General features: G+C 47.0%; 1 protein-coding gene across 1 annotated transcript in view; it reads right to left on the reverse strand.

Annotated features, from left to right (window-relative positions):
* LOC105292880 (voltage-dependent R-type calcium channel subunit alpha-1E-like) overlaps positions 1-20004 on the reverse strand; it is a 148304-nt gene that overhangs the window by 54850 nt on the left and 73450 nt on the right. The window contains exons 5-7 of the mRNA XM_011361272.2: positions 9147-9250; positions 7907-8059; positions 6606-6787 (exon numbers count right to left, since the gene is read on the reverse strand). Of these exons, the coding sequence (XP_011359574.1) occupies positions 6606-6787; positions 7907-8059; positions 9147-9250 (439 nt within the window). The remainder of the gene's footprint in view (positions 1-6605; positions 6788-7906; positions 8060-9146; positions 9251-20004) is intronic.

Here is a 20004-nt window from a genome sequence, read left to right on the forward strand (position 1 = left end):
GGGAGAACGGGCTGCCAAAGGCAGCAGCAGAAGCTGCAAACGTCAATGCATTTGAATGAAGAGTCAGACAGACCCTCCAAGGAGGAAAATGAGATTCCCGAGGACAATGCTGGTGAGGAAAGAGGGACGGCGTTGGGGCTGTCAGTCCCCAAGGGTTCCCCAAGTTCATGTTCTGAACTGGGCTGGAGCAGGGCCAGGCGCCCAGTCTCAAGGGGCGCCGGAGGCCTGCGGAACCTTCTAGTCACAGTTACTCTGCCCAGGGGCACACGCACACCTCACTCATTTACTCATTCTCCTTCCACTGGGGGCTGTTTGAGCATCAAATGAGAAATCAGGACATTTGGTTTCAAAATTCCCCTCCTATCTCCTCTATGCAAGAAGATAGGCTGCTCAGCTTATTCCACAGACGGAATTTGTCCGGAAGAGTCGAGAGTACATTTCAAAAACGGCCTACGATCCATTTGTTACCCCCTTCCCTTCCACGGTCTCCCCCACCTCTTTCCCTCTACCCAGCTCAAATTCCGCTGCCATGCTCAGAGCACTCTCTGGACCCTCCCTCGTTTCATCGTGCTCACCAGGTGAGAGCATTCTAGTAAAAGCCAACGCTCCTGCCTGAACCCACATCCTGCCTGAACCTCAGGGGCCGAACGTGACCAGAGGAAAATAGCACATTCAAGGGGCTCGCTGTAACTTCATCGCCACTAACCCCAAGCGGGTTCTGAATGCTGTCCTCCCCCACCCTTTGCTGATGACCTTGCTTCCTGTTTCATTGAGAAAACAGAAGCAACAGGAGAATTTCCAGAAGCTTCCATCACCACGTCTGCACGCCCACGTCCATGGTGCTGCGGCCTTCCATCCAGGGCTGTGGGTGAAGCACGGAGCTCTGGTCCACCTGGGCTCTGATGGGCAGAGAGTCTGTCCCCTCTTACCCGCCCTCAGAGGTGGCTCCACTAATTCCCCGCCCTCTCCGGCAGCAGCAATGACTTTTAACCTCCAATGGTTCATTCTCATCAGCAAATAAATGATATTTCTCCCACTTGCCCCGTTTTCTCTGCTTCCCTTTTAAACAAAATTCAACGTAGGTCTGTAGATGCTCTTTCCAAACCCCTCGTAACCTTCTCCAATCAGGCGCTCGACTCCACTCCATCCACTCCCGGCCTCCGATGGAGAACTCGCCAGCCTCGTCTGACATGACCCACTGGGATGTGACTCGGTGGCTCACCTCCGTCTCCTCTCTCCTGAAGCGCTTTCTTCACTCAGCCTCCAGGATGCCACGCTCCCTGATTTTCACCTTTCCTCCCTACTGATCCTTCTCAGTCTTCTTGCTGACAACTCCTCAACTCACCGTCTAACCTTAGAACTCAGTTCTGGAACCTCTTCTCTTCCTAGAGTTAGACATTCACTTCCTTGGGAGTTTATCCAGTCTCGTGACCTTAAATACCATCTACACACTGAAAACACCCACATTTGTATCTCCGGTCTCGGCTTCTACCCTGAAGTCATTTATCCAACTCCCTCTTGACACCCCATATCAAATAAAATCACAAATTCTTAATTCATGTTTAAACTCAGTTCTTAATCTTCCTCTCAACCTACTTCACCTCTCTGCCTTCATGGGAAAGGAAACAGACTACCTTCCAGGATCCACTTATCAGCCCCTTTGTATAAGACAAGCCACAGATGAATGAACACCGGTATCAGATTCCAAGTGCCATCCGTATTACAGGGTCCCAGACTCCTGTAAGGTCACAGGAACAGGGCAGTGCAGAAAGAGATGCAGAGAAAAAAATCAGCCTATTCTAGAACATGACTGGTCCTGGTTACTGGAGTCCATACACCTTACCAACCATACATCTGATCCCTAGTCAGCTGGTGCTCCTAGCAACATAAAATGATGGAAGGTTCCTGCTCCTTATTTGTCAAGGGGCTCTTGAGTAAGTTCTGTTCCCTGGGTGGGTGGAGGAGGTGGGGGCTGGGGAGACAGAATCAAAGATGAGTAAACACAGGCCCTAGCCTCATGGTCCCCAGAATCAAAAGCATTTGTAGATACCAGAAAATCCGAGGAGCTTCAGGAAGCTGGAGATGGCAGTTTTTCATCAACCCTTGGCTATTGTGTTATTCTTTCAATGTGTTTATGCATGACACACATAATCCAAATGTCAACAAGGCAAAAGTGAGTAGCTATTAACCATTTAACAAATATTAATCACGTGCAGCCGGGAGAAGGCAACTTAAAAGAGAGCCACAGGCATTTACAGACCAAAGGACTTCTGAGGAGTCGGGAAGACTCTCAGAAAGCATCCAGACGATAAGCTTCTCTTAACAAAAGCCGGTAAAGTCTATAAAAATCCCTTTCGCCCTAGCAGCACAGAGCGTCCCAGGCAGTCACAGCAGAGACAGCTGGCATACCTGCAAAGCGGGAGAAACAGGATGACTCCAAGAAATGTCTGCATCTGCATTAGTTTATCAACACCGAGTGAGAAGAGAAATAGCTCAAACTACAAAAATACAGATGAAAAAATACTGGACTTTAAGAGAACAGCTTAAAGAAATCATAGAGACTGGGAATTTCTGCAACCTGCATATTAGTCCTGAAAACACAAACAGCAGAGGACACAAACCCAGAATGACAACAGAGAAATGAGACCAGAACCAGGAGAGAGCCAGTTCTCAGAGTCACATCCAGCTCAGATGAAGATTGGAAGTGAATACCTGAGCCACAGACACATTTGTAGAGTGAACGGCACTGATCAGAGGGAGAGCGTATTACACTGGAGAAGGAACGCCTATCCAGATTAGAAGGACATGAATTAAACTAGTAAGAATGGGGAAGAGTTTGCAAGTTGAGGAGACCTTTGGAGAGACAGTCAAAACAGGAAGCAGCAGCCAGCAGAACCAGAGACTGCTTTGCATTCTTTCTACCACGAGAGGGAGGGAAGCCAAGAATACAGTTGGAGTTTGACCAAGCAGAGTCGAAGTTTTGGTAGAGTAAATGGAGCATGCCCTGCCTATGGATCCCTCCCCGGCCCCTTACAGTGATGCGATATAATGAGAAAAGCTACATGCAAATGAAATTAATCATAACCAATGGCAGAGCACCACAAGGTCCCAGGAGGCATTTTGGAAGAGTCTGTGCAGCAGATATGAGATGCAAACACTAGGGAAGCATTTAAGTCGAATATGTAAAAGTAAAACTGAGTCCGCATACTTGAGAGAGCATCTGTGTACGGCGTAAACTCGAAGGTTCTCCTACTGGTTTAGGCAAAGCTGGTGCCAATAAATCTTATATATCACTGAACACCACTGAACAGAAGAGGTGTTGGACTGGGAGATGCGGGCTCCCCTCTTCCTCGTGGTCTGTGTGAGTAAACACCGCGGCTGGACGAATTGGGCTTCCCAGAATGACTGGTAGAAAAAGAAATCAGCATAGTTCTATCTGCAACTTATCAGCGGCCCTAGTGATAACTAGCGCAGTGAAATGTGTCTATAGAGAGAAACACACATTTGTACATCATGTATTTATAATACTAAGCTGACCAGTTGTTCACTGTTAATTCCGGGGTGTACAAACGACTGCAATATGTATGCAAAATTTTGGCATTACAAAGTCCTGAGTTAAAAGAAGAAAAAATGCTCAGGCAGTACAGACACGGACTAGCAGGATCTGCAATTTTTCAGCCAAAGTGATTTTTGCTAAGCATCCCTCATCTCACACTTTCAATGGGCAAAAGTATATTGAAAGGAACGATAGGTAAATTAGTCTGCGATATTTAAATTATTTTCCTCCCTCTCCCTGACCCTCTTTCCTAAGCTGGGCGTTTAAATGTGGGTAAATTAAAAGCCTGTGTGCTGTGACTCCCCATCTCTCTCGCAAGTCCTGCGCCCGACACTGTGAAGAGTCCACGACCCCGAATTTGCTCCTCCAGCAGCAGACAACCCGAACGCCAGGACGTGCGTCCAGCTCCTGCGGGGAGCTCTGCCTGCCTCGTGCTTCACACCCAGCCCCCTGCTCAGCGAGGGCCCAGCCTTTGCTGGCTCCCTCTCTTCCTAGGGAGCCAGACTTCGTCCTTGTTCCATGGGCTGAACACTAGGTGCCTTTTCCATCCAACTTCTGAATCCTGGGGTAGTTATCCACCTCACAAGGACTAGCGCCTCTGCCTGTGCACTCCTGACTCGCTGCCCTGGCCCTAGAAACGGTGCTTTGGAAAGTGACGTCACTTCCACAGTGGGCGTGAGGTCACTCTGCCCTTGAGCAGCCAGCCCCCTTTTGGAAACCAGCCCTACATCTCAACTAGTTGCCTCAACTCTGGACCACAGGAGTAGCAGGAAGCGTCTAGGAAACTGAAACCCAACGACTGAGGCGCTGGCAGTCGGGGGAGGCGCGTGTGGGGCCCTGGGAGCCCCTGCGATGAAAGGTTTCAGAAGGTCTGTGGCTCGATCTCTTCTCCTCCCCGCTTCCTTGGTAGCACAAAACCTGGAGCGAAGAGCGAGGTCACTGTCCCTTTGTGTGACCTCCATACCCATGCTCGATAAGCAGAGAGAGATGAGAATTTAAAGAGAGCACCGTGAGAGCAGCGATCATGGCACCTTTTTTCTCACCTAGTTTCCCTAGTGCCTACCGGGCATGGTGCTTGACATACAGGAGATGCTCACTTAAGAAGAGGGAGGGAGGGAGGAAGGAAGGGAAGGAGGAAGGGAAGGAGGGAGGGAGGGACAGCCTAATTCAAGGGATGAGTGATTCTTCAGCTGTGTTCCTGCCTGTCTCAGTACCACCTGAGCCTTGGCTCTGGAGAACCAACAGGTCATGCCTTTATCTTCAAAAGCAACACTACACCTTTCAGGCTTTCAATGCATTTATCACATCACTTAGGTGACTCTACACGTATAATTGAAATACATCACTCCCAAAAGCCCCACAAGTGACACTAGCCACTGTGGGGCCAGTGCTGTAATTTCCAGAGGTGCCTGGCTAATCTGAGTGACATGGCCTCAAGACATCCCTCACATCTCAAATGAGGAGTGACTGAATTCATCAGTCTTGCCTCCCTTCCCACCTTCCTGCCACCCCCCAACAACTGGTGAGAATCCCGGACTGTCTTCAAGGTTTTCCTAGGTCACACATAACCCCGGGGCTTGCTGGGCATAAGCTGGCCCTTGGGACATCTACACTGCCCATTAGAGCTTTAGCATAACAGCCTGTGGCTCTTTCCTACAAAGCTCCATCCTGCTTTGCTCATCGTCCTATATGGGGATGGATCCAGGTTAGTAATGGACACTCACTGAGCACCTGCCTGCACAGGCTTTATGCAAATCCTGGCTCCTCAGGCATTACAGTCTGGTTGAGTCTCTCCTGAGACATAGCATTTACTTTCCCTCCAGTACAGATTATATCGAGAGCTCCTTCTAAAGGGGCCTTCAATAAGCCACCCTGTGCCCTACTCAATTTGTTCTATCCAGATAGAATCAAGGCAAAAGGAAACAGAAGGCACCTTGGGGTAAAGACAGGTAAGAGGAACGATCGTTGCAAAGGTATCTGCCTTGGGGTGGGCTGGCTGGATGCTCATGAGAGGCACAGACCTTTGTAAGCACCTGTTTACAAAGGGAACCTGCCCGAATGGCTTTGCCCACCTGGGCTCCTTATGCATCAACCCCTGCCCCGACACACCTCTCGTTTTAGAACTTAGACTTTGTACCATGCCTTTCATAACTTGCTAAAATCAGACTCCAAGAGCTGGAAGAGACTCCAGTGGTCACCTGTCTGACCTCCGTCCCCACGCAGGAATCCCCTAACATCCCACCAGGCAGTCAGATGGCCTTGTCTGATGCCCCAACTCAGAATCTTGCAAACCTGCCTGCTCATATGAGCCGCCAGCAGCACTTGTAAGAAATACAGCTCACCAACTATTCAAAGTGTCGCAAAATCAAAGCCTGCACAGAAAGGACCCGAGAATCTGAATTTTCACCAGTATCCCTAGTGAGTCTTACAATTAAGCATGTTTCTTATGTGCCTATAATGCAGTGGTTCTTGACAGTGGCTGAATATTAGAACCAGCTAGGAAGCTTTAGAAAAAATCAATGACAGGCCTTTACCCCTAGCTATTCCTACTTAATTTGTCTGGAGTGGTGCCCAGGAGGTGTAAATTTTTAAAGCTCCCAGCTGACTCTAATGTGCAGCTGGGGCTGAGAACTACTGTAATATCTTTCCAGACTGATGGTAGGCTCTCGGAAGACAGTAACCAAGAAATCTATACCTCTTGGGACCCCTCACTGAACTCCACCACCAAGTCAAACCTGCCGCAGAATGTACTCTGTAACTGCTGGGTTGATCTGATTTACCTAGCTATTCATCCACCCAACAAGGGATGCAATTTTCTAACTGGGTGAAGAAGCCATGTCCTTCCATTTAGCAAGTGGCCAGACAGTGGAGGAACAGGAACTGCTAAGATGTCCCATGGCTGAGTACGCACACGCACACGCACACGCACACGCACACGCACACACGCACACACGCACGCATATGCCCAGCCCTCCCTCACCCCAGACCAAGCAGCCCAAACAATGCCAGAAGCGTCACCGCGCAGCCGGCCCCCGCCAGCTGCACTCACGTTGTAGAGCACGGTGGTCCACCCTTCCATGGTGATGCACTGGAAGACGGTCAGCACCGCAAAGAGGATGTTATCAAACTGCGTGATCCCGTCGTTGGGGCCGATCCAGTCCTTGCATTCATAACCGGCCGGGCAGCCCTGCACGCCGCATGGGTGAGGGGGGTCGAATCCTTCTAGGATACCTGCAGACATGTTCGGAGGGTGCAGGGGAGGGGGAGGTAAACCACATGGTGTTCAGTGAGAGCTGGAAAGGACCCCAGGAAGCCACAAGCGCACAAGTCTGTTTCCCCCAGAAAGATCTGTCCTTTATCTCAGGCTCCTTCCCCTCTCTGGCTTCTCTAGACCACACAGACCATGTGTTCAACCCAATCTCCTCCGAAAATGGAGGCTCTCGTCCACATGGCCCCCCACTTTGTGCAGGCCATGGCCTCGACTATCATCAAGTACCAGGAATTTACAGGACTGGATCACATAGACAGGTCTGAGGTGAAGTCGGAATCTTACTGATCTTCTAGACTTCAGACTCCAGGATAGACCCTGAGTTTCTAGGTTTCCTGGGGACAATTATAAACTACAGTCCCTTTGGTGAGTCCTTACTCTTTTTTTTTTTTTCCTGAGCCTAAATTCCTGGTATTGAATAAAAAACAAAATTTTTTTAAAATTCCAAGGTAAAGGGGGGGCCTACCTGGGCTTCTTCAACCTCTCCCCATGCCCTTTCTTCCTAGGGCACCCAACTCAACTTGAAAAGGAAAAAATGGGATGCAAAAAGACAAGAATTTGGGGCTGGTGCACCCTGCCAATCTCCCAAGCACCCCCGCCAAGCCAAGCTCAGAACTCCCTCAGGTCTTCCACGCTACGTGTGGGTCCCAGCACAGAGTGAGGAAGGCCACAGGATGGGCCATGGCTGAAGGGACCCAAGTCTCGACTCTGGACTCCTGGGTCTCACTGGCCCGTGGGCCAAAGAGGCCACTGTACAAAGGGTATTTCTTCAGACAGATGGTTTTGATGTGCATCCTGACAGCATTCTGCCATGGGGTGGGGGAGCCGAGACCTCCTATTTGAAATCCTCCGACTGCAAACCTGAGAGGTTATTTGCTTTGCGATGCAGTGTCCAATGGCAATCTTTTGTCTAGGCTAGTTGCGCCTCAAAAAGCTGCTGACCAGGAAGTTTCTGATTCTAATTCTCGACTTGGGATGCGACATACTTTTCCAAGAAACCTCTGAATGCCCTAAAATTACGCCCCCAGTGACCCAAGGGGAGAAGAAACGAGGAAGCAGAAGCCAGAAAACAGGGAGCCTACCTGAATTGTTCATGAAGCAGGCACGGTGCAGCTTCCCACTGTAGAACTCCAAGCCGATGATGGCAAACATGAGGATGGCAAAGAAGAGCAGGAGGCCGATCTGCAGAAGAGGCACCATGGCCTTCATGATGGACTTCAACACAATCTGCAGGCCTGGGGGAGGGGCGAGAACAGCAGGTGGAGCCTCACTCGGCACCATCGACAGAGCAGGCTGTTTCCTCTCTCCCAGGAGGAGAAGGGCCAGTCTTGGAGATTAGAACCACTGGTCCTGAGATGACAGAGGCGGTTCTCAATGAAGCGGGCCAACCACTGCCACTGCCACCTCCCCAGGGACCGGCCCCTTCCTCCTCCTCGCCCTGATTTTTCACATCCCCATCACCCTCCCTCACTTGTTTCATCCCTGTTGTCTTCCAGGTTCCTCTTACAGATTCGACTTACTAGGATGTGCTTCTTTCCTGAAGGGAATTGGTCCTAGCCCTGCTAGACTAGAAGCCCTGTGGCGGCAAGGACCAAGTTCACCTTCACCACTGCACCTGGGACCCCCCTCCCCAGCCTCTATTGCAAGAGCACATAGAGTACAGCCACTATTCATAAAATACCAGTCCTCTGGCCCAGAAATTGCACTTCTAGGATTCTAGCCTAGGGAAATAATCAGAGATTTGAATAAGATTTAAGTTAAAAAATGTTTGTTGCAGCACTATTTCTGGTTGGGGGTAAAAAAAAACAACTGGAAATAACCTAAATGTCCGTCGACATAGCAACAGCTAAATAAGTCATGGCCCATATAACACGGACTACAATACAGATTTTAAAATCATATTTCTGAAATATTTCTAATGTCAGGAAAATCGAATGCTTATGACAGGGTCTAAAACTAGATATACAGTATGATCGCAATTATATTAAAATGCACAGGAAAAAAAGGAATGGAAAAATATACCAAAAGTTATTTCTGAGTGAGAGGATAACAAGTACTTTCCATTTTCACTTTATACCATTTTCTTTACTTTCCAAATTTTTGATAAAGATATTATTACCTTTAAATCTGAAAAAAAAAAAAAAGCTGCTAAATTTAAAAATGAAATGCTATGCCACATTCTGCCTTCCTACTCTTTACTACCACCGGGGCTCCCTCCCAGGAGAAACCGTTTCTTGTTTATCCCACATTCTCTGAGACCCTGATCCAGTGGAGGACACGAGAAGAAATTTCTTAGCAAAGACAAAGAAAGGCAGTGCTCACTGGGAATCCCTGACACGAGCTTCAGGGGCCTGAGGACGCGCACGGCCCGGAGGGTCCTCAGGTCGACGTGTGTGTTGAAGTGGGTGCCCGCGGTGGCCAGGATGCTGCAGAGGGAGAGACAGAGGATCGAGGTTACCAGGGCCGGGCTTTCTTCCCCTGTCCCATGGGGGAAGCTGAGTTAAAGAAGAATCAGCCTGGAAAGAGCATCTCATGTGCATCCGGGTGACCCACCTGCATCATCATTTTGGAATGTTAGTGCCAAATCACGAGTAAGACACAAGGTCCCTCGCATCTGTCCCGTCCCTGCCCTCAAACCTTGTCCCCTGCTGTCCGCCCCTTGCCGATCTCTTCTACCTTTCCAAACCTCACATATTTTTTTATCTCAAAATGTTCTTAGATTCCCCCGACTCTTCTCTCCTTCAGGGAATTTCTTTGGATTAACCACAATAAAGGCGCAACTCACTCTTTTCCATCTTGACACTTAGAATTTTTACTAAGCAAATCAATCATACTGATGCTCATAATTAGGGAATAATTATATTCCTTATTCACCGGTCCCCATTTGGTATTTTTATAATTATCCCAAATCACCGTGCGGCCTGAATTTGATTTCTTTGCTTCCATTTTTCTATCTTCCACAGCCATATCCAGAAACACACACACGCATATGAAAAAAAAAAAAATCTATAACAATCCTATTAGATTGCAAACACCAAGTACTTGGCCTAGACGTGACATTTTATTTCATATAATCCCATGACATTGCAGATACTTTGGAGAGACAAAGACACTTTCGTATTAATGAAAGAAAGAGCAGAAGACCAAGGGTCAAAAGAACTGAGTTTAAGTCCTGACTCATGCACTTGAGAACTGGGTGACCTGAGGCAAATCACTCAATGAGCCTCACTACCCTCATTTACAGAATGGGGAGCACCAAGGCCTCATGAGCAAAATAAAATGCATGGCATTGAAAACAAAGAGTGTTCTGTAAACTCCCAGCGTTCAATCACCCTGAGGGCAGGGATTACAATGTGGCTCCCCCGTCCACCTGTTAGAAGTGGGGGCAACGAGATTCTTAGGATCCTTAAGGAAAAGGGCCCTGCCCTGTGCATCCTTAAAATTCTGTGCCCACCACCATCACCGCCCTCACCACATCCTGGAGAAATCCTCTGTTGTCTCACCTGTCTCCCTAGGGAGACTTGAAACACCTCAAGTGGAAATACTAGGCGCTCAAGGAATGCTTGGGGGATCCAACCGCCCTGAGCAGAGGAACACGCATGCTCACGCAGCGACCAGACAGGCAGAAACGCCACAGAAATCCTGGCACTCGCCGCCGGAAAGGGCAGGTAGCACAGCTGGGACGCACTCCAGCCCACGTGGGTTTGAGCCTAAGGACACCCTGGAAACCTGTCCTCGAGCATTCTGGAGTCTAATGAGGATCGTCCCATACAGTCCTCAGCCCCCGCTCTCAAGCAGGTCCCACAGGACAGGATCTGCCCAGTCTTCAGCAGGAGAGTTAGAGAGGGAGGGAGGGAAGGAGGAAGACTCAGAATGCACAGGCTTGCCCCCGCAAGACCCTCGTCGTGAAGCACATGCAGCTCCCACAACTCCGGGCCTCGGATGTAGTGGGCCCGGGGCGGGAGGCGGGTGAAAGTGAACAGCAGGAAGAGGCCCTGGGCCCCAGTCTGGGGGAAGTAGACAGATACAGGAACGACATAATTACAACTGACTGCGAAGGGTGTCACGACACAGGAGTTTACAAAGTCTAAGAGAATCAGAAATGCTGCAGTGACAAATACAGTGCTTACTACCTGCCAGCATTTTCAAATGTCATTGCATGAAATCCTCAAAAATATCCTAGTGCCTCCATTTCATAAAAGAGGGAATGGAGGCCTAGAAAAGAATTAAATGGCTAATAAATGGCACGATGAGGAATTACAGTCAGTTCTCTTCTGCTATCAAAGCCAAAGCTTTCCTGGCTCTGCCACCGGGCCGTGCAGTGTCTTCTCATCCCACATGGCCCCACGGTTCCTTAGTCCAGGTGTTATTAAACACCAAGGCCATAGTGTTTGGTCCCCCAAAAAGCCATGAACTTGGTCCCCTTCATTCCAAGGCTACAAACCATGACCTCCCACGAACTTGCCACTCATCACTCTCAAGGCTCCGTGCACCTCAGGTGATGACTGTCACAATATCTATGTGTACAGCCCTGAAGAGACACACACATGCCACGAAATCAGAGTGAGGCCACTGAGGACAACTCCAAATCTGAGTCAGCAAAGGCCTAGGCCCTCGGCTGGCCCAAGAGGAACACGCGTGTGCTCTTCAGGGGTGGACGGAGGCTGTTGACCATTTCTGCTGTCACCATGAGCACACAGCCAGGGCAAGCTCGGCACAGAGGGGTGCTTCATGACTACTTTACCCCTAAAGCAGGAGACAGGCGGAGTGCAAACCCGAACCTCTGCGCGCCCAGCGAAGGCGCGGTTCGACACGTGCTTCCTGCAGGATGCCCGAACCTCTGCGCGCCCAGCGAAGGCGCGGTTCGACACGTGCTTCCTGCAGGATGCCCGAACCTCTGAGCGCCCAGCGAAGGCGCGGTTCGACACGTGCTTCCTGCAGGACGCCATGGCTCAGCCCTGCTCCCACCATCTTCGCCTCTGCTTGTCAGCAGGTGAGAAGAGAACGGAGGCCGCTCTGATCCCGAGGGTGTGGCATGACCGTCCCCTCAGGGGCACGGTGGAGCAGACGATGGACACGAGGCTCTGGGCAAGTGCAGTCAGGCAGTCTCTCCCAAAGCTAGTCACCCAACCCTGCAATCCTTTGGACCTCGGGCTCTGTCTTAGCATCCCTATCAACCCAGGTCTAAAACCATCTTTTTCACAGGAGTATTTCACTGTACACTCCTCATGGCTGAAAATACCCTGAAGCATAATACAAATATTACACTAACATTACCCACTGTTGATCTGAAATTCAAATTTAACTAGGCATCCTGTATTTTCATTTGCTAAATTCGACCACTCTACTTAAGGGGTGAGCAGAAATGACCAGGTAGAGAGCTTCTCTCTCACATGTGGCCTGGCCCTAAGCACATATGCAAGTTCTCTTCTGAGAAGAGACACAAGCCAGGGGTCTATTAGCATTAAGCCCAGGATTCCCTCCTGAGATCCAGAAGTTACCTGTTTTGTCACTGCCCATATAAATGCCAAGGGAAAACCTTTTTAGCATTCGAAAGGAAAGTTGTTCGCATGTATGCAAAAAAGGCTGATTAACACTAGCAAAGCATGTTAGGTATTTAACCAGCTCGTATTATAAGGAGATTGAGAGGAGACAGGAATATAATTCAAGTTGGATTTCCCCCACAGAATTGAGTCAGGATATCATTTTCACAGGTCATCGACGTAAGTGTTACACCTACTTAACAGTGTCCCTTGGTGGTTGGTCCCTTCCCGTCTTTTACTATTTTACCCCCAACGAGGCACCAAAGTCTATCATCTCCTTCCTGTAACACATCTCTTGGACACGCCTCTCACTCTCCAGCCTCCCTCCTGCCTAGAATGTCCCTCCCTTGCCTCATTCCCCTGCCTAAATAATGTGATCCAGACTCCAGGGACCACCAGGCAGCTTACCTGTCGTTGGAGAAGGTCTATAACCAAAAAAGACTTGAGCTAGGATTCAGAGAAAGTAGTGATGTGCATGCTTTTCAGTCACACCGGCTGGTTTCAAATACCAGCTTCACCACTCGCACTGTCTGGCCCCAAGCAGTGGCCTCTCTGAGCTATAGTTTTCTTATCTATAAAATGGGGACAGTGCCTTCCTAAGACGGTTGATGTAAGCAATGATTTTCAATCACTTTTTGACCGCAGCCTATAAGTACGAAATATATGTTACATCACGAGCCCAGGTGCACATACAAATACAATTAGATAATGCTTTATAAAATAATACTCTATATTTGATATATTTTTGCTCTCCAGTTCTTTCTATCTTTTGTTTAATGCCTATTGCAACCAACTAAATGGATTTCATGACTCTCTAATGAGGCTGACCACAGTTTGAAAAACCCAGGTAGAGAAGCCAGCCCGTTCTCTCTAAGCAGACTGCTCTAAAAACGGACGAGATGGACCAACATGAAGTGCTGCCTCTACAGAGCCATGTGGCTTCTTGGTGCCTGCCGAGAATGACAAACGCGTTTGCCTTGAAAGGTTTTTCGCTTTTCTAAGAACTGCAGACAACGCATTCGCATTCGAGGAAAGACCCTGTCTCCTCCTATGGTACCTGAGTAGCAACAGCATCTCTTTCTCCTCCAGGATGGGCAGTCTTAAAGAGATCACATACACACCCACTGACCTCCAGACCATCACGAGGCAGCTGTTCCTGTCTGGTTGGTTGGTTTTGTGTGTTTTAGGCTTCTGTCTGAGCTAATTCATGACCAAAGTGGAACACTGATTTTCTTCTAAGTCCATAGCAATAAAAAAAATTTTATTTTATCTTTTATGACTACAGCAAATTATCTTATAGTTTAAGTTAATATTTGATAGTTTTTTAATTACCTATTTTTTCTTTTTTTTTTTTTTTGGCCCTCCACCCTTTTTTTATTCTCATCTCCCTACTCCCTACACTTTGTCAACCATTTATTTAAAAATAAATATATTAATATTAAGCCAAGAAGCCCTAATATTTCTTAGGAGGATGAGAAGCAGGTTAGATCAAGTTGTCCCTTTCCAATAGAGAAGATTCATGTAATTTCCAAGAGGGAACAAATGGTCCTATATTTAACAAAGGTAAGGCAACCCTTTCTGGAATTTAAAATGGGGTTCCTAACTAAGTTTCATGAGAATCTTAGTGTATATGAAGTGATCCCAAAATATACCTTTTGAGGAGCAGAAAAATCATAGCCAAAAAAGCCCCTTTCTTTTCCTACCAAAAGAAAATTCAGCAATCAAACCATGTCACACCAATGAGAGGAGGCTGTAGGGACATTTGAGACCAGATAACTCTTGGTTGTGGGCGGCTGTCCCGTGCACTGCAGCAAGTTCAGCAGCACCCCTGGCCTCTGCCCCCCAGGTGCTGGTAGCCACTCCTCCAATCCCCTCCCCATCCCTCCAGACACAGTAAGGATGGGTGGAAACCGACCGTCATTCCGGTCCAGGAGATGATGACGATGAATGCGATAAAAAGAAAAATACCTCACTATTGTTTTGCTGCTTCCAGAGCCCTGTTCCACACAGATATCATCATCTCCTGCCTTATGTGTCCAGAGAGAGAAGCTGGCTAGCCCAAGGTCACTGAAATAGTAAATGGTCAAACTGAGACTCACATCCAGAAATTTAGATTCCAAATTTGGAGAGCTTTCAGTAGTTACAAAAGATGATAGTTAATAGCTAGAAATCTATCCCAGAGGCCCATATATTTGACAAATGCCTTCTCGAGGACGGCCACAGAGCTGGTCCTCTGCAGAGCCGTACGGTGTTCTGTGATTGCAGCGTCATCTGAATATTACCAAAACCGTGCTTCAGAGAGTTGGCAAAGAAGGAGAATTGCTGGAGAGGGAATCCCACATCATGAGAACTTGCAACATAAATACGTGTTCTTTGAGTTGTTTTTCTAGCCGTGGTGAGGGATTTCTGTTGATGTACCACCCACACGCTTTCCCTCCCCAGGTCTCCCTGAGGACCAGGAACGGGCATTTGTGAGAAGGCTCGTCTGGGAGAGAGCCCCGCTGAGGCACAGAACCCAGCTAATTACCCATGGGGGTAGGGCGCCAAGCCCCCAATGTCATCCTGGTTGGAAGAATGTGCTGGTGAACTCCAGGGTCCAATTATGGAGACCAGCTGTATAATCCAGCGCGGAGTGGCCGCTGTCGAAACTGCCAGCACCTCCTCTGCCTCTCTATTCCCACAGTTCTTTTCAAAAACTGAAATGGTCTTAGGCGACACTGCTGGCCAGTTAACCCTTTCAGGGAAGGGGAGTTCCTTCCTTGGGATGTTTGGACTTAGGATCGGAGTTTGGCTGATTTCTCCTGAATCGGCCAAAGCCTGACAATCAAAGGCTTCGGGAGCTGCCGTTGTTCGGGTTTTCTCCCACAGAACAAAGCCGGCTGCAGTGAGACAGAAGAAGCAAGCCAACCCTGCAGAGGTAAGAGGGATGGAAGAAAAGACGCACGAGAGAAGGGAGGACTCCACTGGAGCCCGCGCCCTGATCCTGCAGTTCCTGAAGCCTGACTACTTCCCGGCATTTCTGCAACGCGGTGGCTCTGTGAGACACCCCTTCCCTGAAAAGCGCCTCCTTGCTAAAACTTGTCCAAGTTTGGTTTCTGTCACTCACAATGACCCACTCACCTCTTCTGTCCAGATAATACTATCTGGATAAGAAACCAAAGGGAAAGTTGATATAACTGGCATGGCCAGACAAGAGCTAAGTAAGATACACGAAAAACAAGGAAACACTCGGAACCATGCCCCTTGCACGGAGCCAATATACCAACTGGAGGATACACAAGCGTGTTTCTCAATGTCACCTAAGCAAGTGGCTTAATTCCCAAGATACGGAAATATTATTCCTTCCGCAGGTTTGAGAAGACTGAAAAATTCTACACATTCTTGATCCAGAGTCCTCTTCCCAAGACACGAAATGCTGATCGTGCAGGTTAACACTGGATGGAGGGTTGACTAAAGGGGCCCTTCAAAGGAAGAGGAAAAGAAAAATCTAAATAAAAAAACTCTACCTTCTCACAGTGTGTTGGGGTAGGGGGCTTTTTGGGTGGGGGGGATGTCTGGAAAATATCTGGCTGAAAGAATGAGTTTATAAAAATCTTCACAAATCAATGACTCTTCTAGACATATGACAGATCCATAAATTTTAGAAATAGTAGACTTGTCCATTGTTCCACTTTCCTAGTTCTGCCTACAATGCCTGAGAGATTGATTTGCATGACAGGTATATGCCATCTGTCTTCTAGATGGCAAGTATTTAAAAAAAATGCCCAGATAATTTCCCATACTTGCATAGCAGACAAACTTAACAATCACAGTGCATGATGAAGAGGCAGCCATAAAGTTGCTCTAAAATATCAGCTGTCTGTAGAGCACCCGAATGAACCAGAGCTATTTGTCAGAGAAAACAAAATACTTTTCACTTTTTAGAGTCATTAAACCAAAATCCATCCTAGTACTTCTGAGTCATATCACATCCCATACCACCTATTTGGAACACAACAAAATGCAAGCCATTTAATAATTAAAAAGAACTGTGCCTATATACAGGAACTCTTTAATTGTTACCCAAGTCTCTTTGACAGAGATACGCAAGCACGTACAAAGTAAGTGGTTTTCATTCTACTTTCATCGTGAATAAACGAAATGCTGAGTTGTTGGAAGAATCGAGAGGTTACTCTCCCAGCAGAAAACCTGAGTGGCATGGCCATTTTCTCAGAAAGGAATTTAAAAGAGCACCTTTTTCTATTTATAAGGAACAATGGAGTGCATTTATTAATAATGGAGTCTAGACGAAGGGACTGCTGCCCTTGCAGAAGTGCTGGCACCCAGGGTCCAAGTTTAACCTGATGGCAATGATCTTTCTTTTCAGCTCTGAAGTTATTTTTACCTTGCCAGCTATGCAAATTAGCTCATGGCCACTGAGCATGAAAAAAACCAGGCTGAGACTAGGTTAATATTTCATGAAAATATGAAAATACTATAAACCACAGTTCCTGGCACTGAGTTTCCCATACTCTGTAACTGACGCTATACTGATACAGCTGTGGCACATTTCTGTGCCAATCTAGCATCTATCTACAATTCATAAAAGAAACACAGAATGTTTAGTAATATGAAAAAAGTCTCACAGCATTATAGTCAAAGAAAATTCAAATTAAAACGATGTGATAGTCTTTTCTGCTTATCGAATTACTACCACTAACAAGACAATAAATTGGTGTAATCATTTTGAAAAGCTATCAGACAATGTATACATGAGGACATTGAAGATGTTCACTCTCTTTGGACCAGTAGTTTTAGGAAATTATTTTAAGCACTCCAAAATAAGGGGAACGTTTTACATACAATGTTGTTCACTGAAGTACTTTTTATGATAGTAAAAAGTTTTCAAATCACCCATATGAAAAAATGGTCAAAAGAAGTGGACACTTCACCGAAGAGAGATGTGAATGGCAAACGAGCGCACAAAAAGATGCACCATTATTAATCACCAGGGAAATGCAAATCAAAGCCACAACAGTTATTACTACATGCCTATTAGAAGGCCAAAAAAAAGCAATAAAAACCTGATGATACCGAACGCTGGTAAGACTGTGGAGCAACTAGAACTCTTATATATTACTGGTGAGAATACAAAATGGGACAGTTGTTTTGGCAGCTCCTTAGAGTTAATGCACTGACCATATAACCCAGTAATTAATAGTTATTTATCACAGCTATATTCATAACTGTCCAAACTGGAAGCAATCTAAATGTCCCTCAAACGGTGAACAAATGAATTGTGATACACCCGTAAGACTGAATACTAGGCATCAATAAAAAGTAATGAACTGTTGCAACATGGATGAATCTTCGAAAGCATCATGCTAAGTGCAAAAAGCCAGAATCAAAAGGCTACATACTATCTTATTCCATTTATATGATATGATAAATATACGACATATATATGATATGATAAAAAGCAAAACTATAAGGACAAGACGGATCAGTCGTTGCTAGGGGCTGGGAGTGGGGAGAGGGGATGGTTGAGAAAGAGGCTGGAGCAAACTTTCACGGTAAAAGAAATCATCTGTATCTTGATCTTGACTGTGGTTTTTACATTTTTACATTTGTCAAGATACTCTATATCTAAAAATACTCTATATCTCCCCACCCAACTGCTGGCAACCACCCTTCTTTCTGTCTCCGTGAAAATGACAACTCTAGGTCCCTCACATAAGTGGAATTGCAAAGGTTGTCCTTCTGTGACTGACTTATTTCACTCAGCATAATGTCTTCAAAGTTCATCCGTGTTGCAGCATGTGTTAAGATTTCCTTCCTTTTTAAGGCTGGATAATATTCCATTGTGTGTATATAGCACATGTTGCTTATCCATTCGTCCATCAACGGACACTTAGATTGCTTCCACCTTTGGCTACTGTAAATAACGCTGTTATGATCGTGAGGCTACAAGTATCTGTTCAAGTCCCTGCTTTCAATTTTTGGGGGTAAAGACTCAGAAGTGAAATTGCTGAGGAATATGGTAATCCCAGGTTTAATTTTTTGAGGAACTGCCGTGCTGCTTTCCACAGAGAGTCCTTAGTGTTTTGACAGTAGGAGAAGCATTGGGCAAACTGCAATACACTCAGTGAAACGTGCGGCCCTTAAAATGCAATTTCTACAGAACTTTTAATAACACGGAAAAGGTCATCATATAGTCTTAAGGGGAAAGACAGTATGATTTTAAAGGGAAGACATTTGACATAAATATAAATCCAACAATGTGAAATGTGTAAAAGAATAAAAAAGGCTGGAAGAAAATACATCAAAAAAAATGGGAACAGTGATTATCTTTAGGTGGTGGGAATATAGGTTAGCTTTATTTTCTTTGTGCTTATCTGTACTTTCCAAATTTTCATTAATGAAAATGTATTCCTTCTATCATCAGAAAAATATAACTTTTTTTTTTCAAAGGCAAGGTGCTTGCACTATCTCCCTAAACTTCTGAAGTCAGCATCAGAGAGAAAATTCACATATCCTTCACAAAAGCCACTCTTTGTGGCCCTATCCACAAGGGCCACCGAACTGGATGCTATCGACGTGTTTTGATCGCTAAATTTCAAATAGAGCTAAAATTCAACAAATACAGAAGAAAAGTCTCCAGTAATCACTGGGTCCTTCCTTAAAACAATTAAAACCTTCTCACACCAACGCGGACTGAGCAGAGGTGCTGGGCGCCTCGTGCTGTGGACCAGTCCGTCTGCTGCCCGGTGTTCCCCATCCCCAGCGGCACCGTGCCGTGAGCCCCCTCCCTGTTTCCTCAGCACCTTACTCACGCACTGACGCAGCTCTTCCGTGGGTGCTCAAGGAGTCCCTCTTCACCTTCCTCTATGCCTGGCTTCTGAGTTCTCACCCACTTGCAACTCTGCCTCCCTGGCCCAGGGCCACCTGGCTTCTGCTCTCACCACTCTAAGAAACTGACTCCCATTACAGGGCATCAATGGCCTCCAGGTCCCCAAACGCAATCTGCACTTCTTGGTAAAGTTACAGTTCTTTATAATTCTATAGTGTTTGTGCCCTCCCTTTGAAATTCCTCCCTTTCCTCAGATTTTCCCTTTTTCCTCTGGCTACTCCTCTTCCTCCAGCCCGTTTGAAAGCAATGTTTCCTAAGGTTTCATACTTGCCCCCCGCCCCCCAAACACCCCTATTGTTTCCAATCCACACGCTCTCCCTAAAGGGTCTCGGTGTAACCAAGCTTCCAACTATCCCTTGGATGCCAATGACTCCCCGGTCTTTTCCTCCAGGGGCAAGCTCTCTCCTCGTGTATCCAGCACCCCATTGGGCCGGACCACTCTGCAGTTCAACAGCCTCCTATGTGGTTCCCGGACTGCAAGTACACTCTTCAGTTCATCCTCCATAAAGCAGAGTGAACTTTCTAAAGCGTAAATAAGATCACCTTGCTTCGAATGCTCTACGTTTTCATCATACGTCCAGTAACACCCCAAACCTTTCCCATGAGGCCGGGCACGATCGGGGCCCCGTCCCCGCCTTGTCTCTTCTCCCTCCTCTACCTCCCCTGCCCTCTGTGGTCTGGCCACAGCATCTCCTCTCTGTTTCTTGAACATTCCAATTTGTTTCAAGAACTCTGGTGGTCCTTCGGT

The sequence above is a fragment of the Pteropus vampyrus genome, unplaced genomic scaffold (genome assembly GCF_000151845.1).
Source record: "Pteropus vampyrus isolate Shadow unplaced genomic scaffold, Pvam_2.0 Scaffold65, whole genome shotgun sequence".
NCBI lineage: Eukaryota > Metazoa > Chordata > Mammalia > Chiroptera > Pteropodidae > Pteropus > Pteropus vampyrus.